At 47.6% G+C, this 8,992-nt stretch overlaps 3 protein-coding genes across 3 annotated transcripts; all 3 read right to left on the bottom strand.

Annotated features, from left to right (window-relative positions):
* K444DRAFT_273299 (uncharacterized protein) lies at positions 1–2,368 on the bottom strand. The gene is made up of 3 exons (XM_024871487.1): positions 2,041–2,368; positions 1,239–1,991; positions 1–1,190 (listed from the first exon to the last, which is right to left on the bottom strand). The coding sequence occupies exons 1-3, from the start codon at positions 2,156–2,158 to the stop codon at positions 388–390; spliced, it is 1,674 nt and encodes a 557-aa protein (XP_024727513.1). The 5' UTR covers positions 2,159–2,368; the 3' UTR covers positions 1–387.
* Positions 2,369–3,522: 1,154 nt separating this feature from the next.
* Positions 3,523–5,499, bottom strand: K444DRAFT_273105 (uncharacterized protein). The gene is made up of 4 exons (XM_024871486.1): positions 5,317–5,499; positions 5,163–5,259; positions 4,602–5,110; positions 3,523–4,546 (listed from the first exon to the last, which is right to left on the bottom strand). Exons 1-4 carry the CDS (start codon positions 5,386–5,388, stop codon positions 3,734–3,736), a joined length of 1,491 nt encoding a protein of 496 aa, XP_024727512.1. The 5' UTR covers positions 5,389–5,499; the 3' UTR covers positions 3,523–3,733.
* Positions 5,500–6,940: 1,441 nt separating this feature from the next.
* Positions 6,941–8,917, bottom strand: K444DRAFT_621979 (uncharacterized protein). Its single transcript, XM_024882013.1, has 4 exons — positions 8,890–8,917; positions 8,452–8,833; positions 7,662–8,396; positions 6,941–7,602 (listed from the first exon to the last, which is right to left on the bottom strand). The coding sequence occupies exons 2-4, from the start codon at positions 8,509–8,511 to the stop codon at positions 7,141–7,143; spliced, it is 1,257 nt and encodes a 418-aa protein (XP_024727511.1). The 5' UTR covers positions 8,512–8,833; positions 8,890–8,917; the 3' UTR covers positions 6,941–7,140.
* Between the last annotated feature and the right edge of the window lie 75 nt (positions 8,918–8,992).

The raw sequence follows: 8,992 nt of genomic DNA, 5'->3' as shown, positions 1-8,992 counted from the left end.
ATATGATCGCGTATCTTCCGAAAGTAAGTCTATCTTGCGTGAGCTCTCAGCTAGTCCGAGCATATTAGCCCAGACGTGCTCCACTGTGAACGCCTTCTGAAATCGCTGCCACACGCAAAATTCTCCGCATGAGTCTTCAGCTCATATTTGCCAAATTGCTTCTTTTGATTCAATTAACAGGCAATGTGTGCGTACCGAAAATATGTAGGGTTTCGTGAACCTATGCGCTGAAGCCTCGACGGCGCCCTTCTTTGCCTTTGCGATCTCTTATTCAACAGCATCAAGGTACCAGCACAAGTTACAGAGCGATCAAATTTCACGGATATTGAAAGAGTGACCATTTCTGGCCAATGTTTGCAATCTCGCCCCGGATTTTGATCTTGCGTACTAATCGACATCGTAGCCGTCATCGTACATCTGGTTCTCGGGCTGCTGCTGTTGTCCCGCATGAGGCATTTCCGGTTGAGAGCCGTATACGTCTGCATGAGTGTATGGTTGTGCTCCTGGCCCTGGGTATGGGTAGGCATTTGTTGTAGCATAAGAGGATGAATATTGCTGAGCCCCGCTTGAATATGATGCTGTAGGTATTGCCATTGGCACTGTTGGTACTGTTGGCACTGTTGGATAGGTTGGTTCAGGCCCCTCCGCATGACTGAAGAGTTCATCAGGTGTATCAGGTTGATGCTCATACGGGCTAGGATCAAGCGGAGGATGTGCGTTGTTATAAGCCCGAATGACTTCTTGCTCATGACTTCTTGCTACCCTTCCGATGAACAAGACCTTGACGTTATGCTCGACGGTATATAGTTTGGCGTAGTTTAACCTTGACCTTGGATCTAGCTTCTGTGAGGCATCTTTTGTCTCAATCCTGATTGGCTTTTGCAACGGCAATTTACCCTCACCTTCGAGTACCTCATATTTGCCAGAGTAAACAATCGCATGGTCTTCAGGACGGACGCCATTTTTGAGTACGCCTTGAAAACCATAGGTCACTATGGGAATGCATATGCTGTGCCCATTTCTTTGTTTGACGATAACGAAGCGCCGAATTTTGTGGAATGCATTTTCACCATATTTCGCAGATGTTTTTTCGAAAGTGATCTCTGTACCACCGCTTCCCATGGGCTCGCTCCATAAGACCTTGAAGACTCTGCCAAACTCGAACTCTTTAGACCTATGAACTTTAAACCCTTGGAAGCCTCTTAGTGCACGATTTCGTATAGGATTGCAAGACTTACTGGAATCGAGTTCATCGCGCATCCTCTGGGGATTCTTTGTTAAAACTTTCCGCGTTTGCAGAGACGATTGCGGAGAGGAGACCGATTGGGGGTCGTAGGTAGTGGACTGCGCTAGGTAGGAAAAGCCATAGCCAGAGGATGACACCTTAGGTACTTCGAATACCGGTTGCGAGCTCGTATGGAACGTCCCCTGTGTGTGTGATCTTTGCGTGTCCAAGTTGCCAGCATGCCATGTCTTTTCGTGTAAACGAAGTTTGTCTGCCGTTGTCCAGCTTCTAACATTTGCAGTACAACCGTCAACAAGGCACTGGTAGGGTCGCGCGCCATCGTTCAAATGCACGGTCTTGTGATGGCGTTCAAGATCAGAAGCTCGATAGAATATCATTGAGCATATAGGACACGAAATCTCCTCAACACCACGAGATTTTCCCTTCCTGGATCGAAATTCTCTTGTGTCTGTTCGGTAGAATTGGGTTAAAGTGGACTGCTGCCCATCACCGTACTGTTGCTCTTCAGGTTTTTGTAGATCTTCAGGGTAGCGCTGGTTTTCGGGCCCGTGTCGGTCTTCCGGGCAGTTTTGAGGTTCTCCGTATCGACGGTAGTCTTCGCTGACGGATGGCAATTCTGCAGTCTCTGCAGTTGATCGAGCTCTCGGAGTCCATGGCGTAGGGTCAAGTGTCAGCCCTTGTATCTCTTCACTTATATCTGACGCCCCTTTAGGTTGCAATGGTGCATATTCATATTCCCATTTCCCTACGAATCACGTCAGAACTGCATCTTTGGTCGGGAAGATTGTGACGACCTTCGCTACCCTCGTGAGCACGCCAATAACGCTGGCAATCCTCACTCCACTTCCACTCTGTCCATGCTATAGAATAATAATCTCCTCGGCGTGAAGACTGTTTGCGGCGGGAAGACATCGTTCCACGGTACCCTGCTGGCCTGGCGGGTCCTAGATAATCTGCAAGGTCTGCTCAGCCAGCTCTGGGCTGCCTGGCACACAGCCATAGTGGCGCTACTTAGTGAGAGCCGGTGGCCAGCATCTGGTTGCAAGGCGCTTCGTTGACTCGGTATGGGGAGGGAGTTCAATACTGTCAAAGTGGATGGAGATTTGTTGTGGTACGTATGAGGAGGGGTGAGAGAGGATGGGATGGGTAAAAGATTAGGCCCAGTCGCAGCCTTACGCGATCATGTGGCTGATGCCCCGCCACGCTCTATCGGTACCTAATCTTCTTCCTGTTTGGTTTCCAATGAGAAGATAATATCTTCACACCATCAGCAGCCTGGAAGTGGATTTGCCTAAGTTCTACATGCTAAAGTGATACATCTACCAGGTTGTCTGGAGACTCAGTTCTTCAAAGTTGGGTGGGTTCCCACAAATCACGATCAAGTATGGATGGAAACTAGTTCAAATTCAGACTGCGCCGCTATTCAAACTCAATGAAGACCAAATCGATGTTGCATGACGCTGCCCTTCAATCCGATAACTCAAGGAAACGAACCGGTAAGCTTTTCCTCCCCATGAAATGCGCGGATGTTGTTATTTCAATCTGGAAATACGAACTGTCTCCAGAGAGGTCGAACTTGTGGAATGTGCCGCTCCCATATCGTCGCCTATCAAATTTAGGTGGGGTTCCCATTGTAATTTGATGAATGATTATGCTAAACCATAATTCTTAGTCTCAAATGAAGATATATATATAGACCAAAAATAGCTTTACTGATATAATAATTATGTATTTGACTAAAACTATTCCTCTGCTAGCCTCCAAGTATTAAATCACGGAGGTTATTATACTAATCACCTCGTTTCTATATATAGGAAAGACTAATTTGAGCAAAGGATTAATTATAAGGAAAACTAATTCGATAAGATGTGAAATAGATGAGGGAGACGCTAGACAGTCGATATGCAATAGCAGTGGTTTTTGGTGGGAATTACTATATAATCGGGCACCAACGAGCATATATAATTGCCAACTATTTCTCTCCTCCGTTACTAGTCGTACTTACCGCTCAACCTCTAAAAATTAGCATACATAGTGAGATAGACGCAATAGTAGTATATTGGTAACCGATTCCGTACCAAAAAAATTGTGTATATTAAGTCAAGAAGGCGTGGCGACTATATATTCCTAAATCTCTGAATAGTGCCATTTTTTCATATTTGATAATACTTGATTATGGTGTATCGGGCCGAGGCAATTTGGCCTCGAATACTACCAAAATTACTGCACATTGAGTAACGAAGTAATATTAACGATGAGAACTGCGGGGAGGCTGTTAAAGCGCTGAAACACGCCTCACCGCCTTCGATGTATTAGTAGTATCGCGGACAGTTCGAACTGTCGATTCGACCTGTCGGAGACAGTTCGTGGAAATAGGTCGCCAGAAGCCAAAACAGAGGTCTCTTCTCCAGTGTCATACGTTCATGACAATGGGAGTGATACGTGAGAAGGGGTCTGGTGGTGTTACATTGGATGAGCCTTTCCTCGTCATCCAATAATAGACGTATATGGGTATTGTGGGTCTGAAAATAGGTCGCGAGAATCCAAATCAGAGGTTTCTTTTCCCAAGTCACTCGTGTGTGACAATGGGAGTGATACGTGAGAGTGGATTTGCTCTATTTCACTAGGGACGTCTGAAGACATGCCTAGGGCTTGCCAATTAGGAAAAGATTCCGGCGATGTAATATCGCTGGAGCCGTTGTCCTGGGGAAATGGTTCCAGCGGCACAGGATCGCTGAAGTCATTCAACTGTGATGTGTATATTGTTGAAAGTGGTGGGGGGGCTGAGATATTGAAAGTATCCCCGTATGGGATTGTAGCGGACTTTGAGAACGTGGTATGCCTGCCATTGAGTGTTGGAGAAGATGGACCGAGGTGGAAGACTATCGGGTCTTGGAAGGGATCCCACAGTGGGGCAGGCCTTTTCGTAGAAGTGGTCAATGGTGGTCTGGGACCAGTGTCAAGCCATCCATATCTTCTCGACATGCCAGAACTGGCTGTGACAGACTTTTCAGGGGGAGTTCCTTCAATTGAAGAAGGAGGGGTGTTTGTAGGACAGATCAATGAGGATCCAGAGCTACTTGTTGAAAGAGACCTCGTGCTCATTAGGTCGTGCTGCTTGAATGCCCTGATTGCTAGTGAAGATATCTCCACGTTCGTTCGCATATCTTCCAGTGAACCTTCCAGGACAGACGTCCATTCAAGATCACACCTCAGCATTCCATGACAAAGGAGGTGATTGAAGTGTGCCAAGGTTGACTTGATCCTCCCGGCAAGAAGATCAGCCAGTGTTAGATCGCCCTATATAGATCAGCGTCGTCGAACAGGATCTCGAGGTAAGCCGGAAAGAGCTTACAAAAAAAGGCTGGGTGGTATGGTCGTCGAGGCGGTCTTGAGCATGTAGCAGGCCAGGATAAAGTATGGCTAGTGAAGACGCAGCTTCAGCCCAATATCTCTCATTCCTTTGGACGTCTTGGTTGAAGCCGTTCGTAACTTCATCGATACTCTCATGAAGTCGCGCCAAAGCAAGATTAAAGAGGCATATGGTATCGGAGAAAATCCCTGCCCCCTCCTTAACATTGCATGGGAAGAGAAGAGTTAGATACCCTCGCCCAAATAACGCACTTGTTATGAGACTAGTCGTTGCCGTTCTGCAACGAACGTTCGGGAGGTAAGACTCAAAAACGATCTTATCGAGTTGATAATTTAGACGATTATTGGAAAGACCGACTTTGCTCCATGTGACGAGTTGGTGTGGTTTTGACAGCCCTTTTGAGCGGGTGATGTCGATTTCAAGCACATCTTTGCGTGCGTTGAGGCCCAAATACTTCCTTCCCACTAACAATAGCATGTGATCTCTCAAGGCTGGGTTTGGGTCAGTGAACAAGATACACACACGAACAGAAGGCCGAAATACCATAGCTGAAGAACCCCTCAAAATGATTTGGAGAATATATCACACCAGCATGTCCACATGGAATGCAGTACCCCGATTGGCAGGTCCCCCGATCGCACTATGTCCAAGTCAGCGCTTCTCTTGGACCTCAAATCTGTTCGGCAGTTGTAATTACTTGTAGACCTTGCAGCTCGCATTTCCAACACCCTGTCTCATCGTCCTTCGGCTTCTGTGAACGCCGACCCATCAGGTTCTTTTGATCGTTAGGTTCGGTGGGGTACGAATGAGCATCCGACGACACGATTCAATGTCAATTATTCCACAACGACAGTTGGGTTAATCCTTCCCCCTGCGACGGGGTCCCGATTATTTTGTAGAACCCAATTCTGACAATGTGCCCAATGCAGTTTATGCCGCAAAAATTAGGCAGGCGTACTTGGCTGGGGTACCAGAATAGCGATTGGTTTCCATGCTTCAACAGCCGTTCCGAGGCGTATGGCGTCTGCAGGAAGAATTCTCAGGTTCTCACCACGTCAGAGTATTGAGACAACACAGCAGGCAATTTCACAGGCGTCTCCGTCTGCGCGGCTCTCCGGTCCAATTTTCGAAATTTCGAGGAAGGGTTAAGAACCAGCGAACAAGACCAGCATTGATTGCTGAGCGCGAACCGCGACACGTGAGAGAACCCTGAAAAGGAGCAGGTGCAGAGGGTCAAAAATGGTAAACTGGGCAGTTCAATGCTGATGTGCGAGAAATCAGAAATAATCGTCGGTTATCCTCCTAAGGATTCCTTTCTTCTGTTGTGCCGAGTTGGTGTCTCATGTAATGAGCGCGCTGAAGTTTAGCCTGTTGCTGATGAAATCACAACTGATCGACAACGTGACTCAGGGGTTGGCGGACGTCCACTAAAACTCCAGGGCTGAGGGTTCCGTTGTGAGGGGGAAAATTCGCTTCAGCCTTAGGCACACGTTTCGCTTAATTATGGCGCTAAGGAGTATTTAGCCTCGCTCCCAAGCTTCTACGAGCTACACGCTTCTCTTCTAGAAATAATTACAATTCTAGAAATCTCCTCTGTTCCTATGTAACGTGAATTACACCTGGTAATTCGTCAACCTGGTACTTGGTTCACTTCTGCCTATTATACCTGAGGATCTTCACCGTCAACCATAATTAGCGTTCAAATTTCGATTTCAGGCTTGAACTCACTGAGACTAGCGTGTTTACCAGGGCTTTCTTGTGAGTTTCCCGAGATATCCCCACGAGGCTTCGCTTATTTCTCCCAGAACAGTTCAAACTCCTCGAGAGCAGCCTGGTGTTCTATTGAAAAGAATTGAAGGTATCGAGGTTGCTGCTGTTGAAGTTAATTTTTGTTCTGATTAGGATAGAAGAAATTCAGATGAAGGGGTTGAATTTTTGAAGTAAACTGAAGCATTGAAATAAGCGAGTTGATTGCTCGGGCCTGGATCTGAAAAGCAACTCATCGTAGTCTCGGTGTTGGATCTACAGTAATGAGACTTAACTGCATATACCTTGGTTTGAGCAGAGCTCAAACATGTTCTTCGAGAGCATAAGCGAGTGGGGACCGAAATACGATTTCTCGTATTCTCCCCCCCAATTAATGTAACAATGGCCCTCTTGACCGGGGTATATTGTATGGTAGAATGTCTGTGCTCTGTGGACCAACTGTTACACATCTAAGTGTGGGGGGGGGGGGAGTACGACCAAGGCCTTTCTTGCCCCAGATCATGAAATGTTTTCAACTTTCGACACTACTCAACAGCTTCATGTGCATTATTTTGGGAGCAAGTTGGTGGAATGTTGTATTCTCTATAGAGTTATATACGCGCCAGGAATCCCGTTGTTAAAACAGGTAAGGAAATAAAAGCTGTTGCACGAGGTAGAAAGCAAATCCAAGAGGTCAAAAATTAACGACATAAGAGTAAGGAAATACCAAACGATGACACGGGTCACCGAATGGGCGACTCAGTTTAGAGTCTCGTCAGAAAGGGTACTGTCCCGAATAGTGACCGTAGTCCGGGTCATATCGAGTGTCCAGTGGTGATGTCGTGGGGTCGGTTTGCCCAGTTGCGGTGTTGTAGTACCGCGGACTGGGGTCGACGCATGACAATCGTCCATCAGCGCCAGCGACGACGAGCGGAGTCATCGCGGCGGCTATATGGGAAGTAGCATCCGAAGTCTCGGGAGCATCTTCGGGGGTGGGTGGAAGAGTAGGAATCGGAGGAGAGAAGACAGCAGGGCCAGTGTCCGTTGTCCATTTGTTTCGTTGCAGCCAGAGGTGCACTTCATACGTTTCGCCGTGTCGACGAAGGCTGTCCAAGGAGCCGTGGATGGTATATCTCCAATACTCATATCTCCCGCAGCCTTCTCGCAGGCGTTGCAAAAGTTCGGTTCCCAATGACCCAAACCAGTGTACTAGAATTCTCTTCAGAGTTCTTGGTAACTAGCAAAGTTAGTGAGTGACCTTGTCAGAGCAGGAGGAACGAAGATCTGGCAGCTTACCAGAGTGCGGAGGTGACCATCCTCGAGGTTCTCTTTGATGTATTTGAGTTTGTAGTGGAGAATCGCGCTAGCTACATACGCGTTCAAACATTCCTGCTGGTTTTGATTGGTGTGAATCGTGCGTGCAGCCTTCATGACTTGGTCGATTAGCTCTCGAAGTCGACAGACAATGAAGTCTCTCAACAAAGCGTTCGAGTTGTCGTGCTGGTAGCTATTCGCTACCTCGAGTCCATTCATGGCTGTGTAACTTGTCTCAGTCACTTTGGTTATGGAACAGAGAAACGCAGCATATCCACATGCCGTACAGGCTTTGGCAATGATCGATACATTGACTACCGTGGCCTTTATATTGGCCGACAAGGAATGGCGAATCTCAGTATCGAGTAGTTTCCTAACTCCTAGATTGTGTGTAGTGAAGTCTCCAGAAATGATCACTGGTCGGGAGAAATCATGGCGGCGTCCGGTAGACGATTTTATATAGACGTTCAGATTGTTCGTGTTGACTCCTCGAGCACTGAGGCTGATCAAAGAGCCGGGTACTCTTCTCTTATGTATCTCAAAGCGAGCAGCTAGCTTTTGCATCAGCATCCTTGATGATAGATACTCTGAAATACCCAGGAACTTACCCGCAAGGTCAAGGGGGTCGGCATGCCGAATGGCCTGCTGAGTGCCGTTGATATGGTAAATGGTGTTACTCCTGCATTCGCGGCAAGGCCCATCAGGAGGTCTATCACACTGCATGATGTCAGGCTGATGGTCGTTGGGAGTCTCTCTTTCGGCCTAAACTTACCACGTGGCCTCGAAACACGCATAGTGGACATTCCAACTCTCCAGGAATGGGCCGATTCATGTTGGGCAGTGGTGGATTGACGCTGAGGAGAACTGTGAGCAGACTTGTGGAGGTGGTGAGCCGGAACTGGGATGGTGGATTATGTTGTTAATGAGAAAGTGAGGTGTTTGTGGTGCAAGTCTGAAGAGGGGCGACGGATGTGTCAAAAGGCCTGGGGAGACAGACTCCAGGCAGCTGTCACGGTGGACGTGTGAGCCGCTCCAGGGTAGGAAGGCAGTGTGGGTGTCCCTATTGGATGGTAATCATCACCGCTCAATGAATGCACCAGGGTGCGATTGGTTCTGTGAGGGAAACAGAGGGGCTGGACATTTAACCGTCACGGTATCCTCCGATTCCCCAGAATTTTGGAGGTGGAACTGATAAGTTCGCTCTGGCAGGAGAAGTGAGGAATTGCAAAATGGAGTCCTTAGTACGATGTTCATTGTTCATCTTTCCGGCTGAGCAGGAACAAAGAAATGATTCTCGCTCAACATCTCTGCTG

The sequence above is a fragment of the Hyaloscypha bicolor genome (assembly GCF_002865645.1).
Source record: "Hyaloscypha bicolor E unplaced genomic scaffold K444scaffold_183, whole genome shotgun sequence".
Taxonomy (NCBI): domain Eukaryota; kingdom Fungi; phylum Ascomycota; class Leotiomycetes; order Helotiales; family Hyaloscyphaceae; genus Hyaloscypha; species Hyaloscypha bicolor.
The sequence above is the reverse complement of the archived record's forward strand: the minus strand, read 5'-3'. Positions and strand labels throughout refer to the sequence as shown.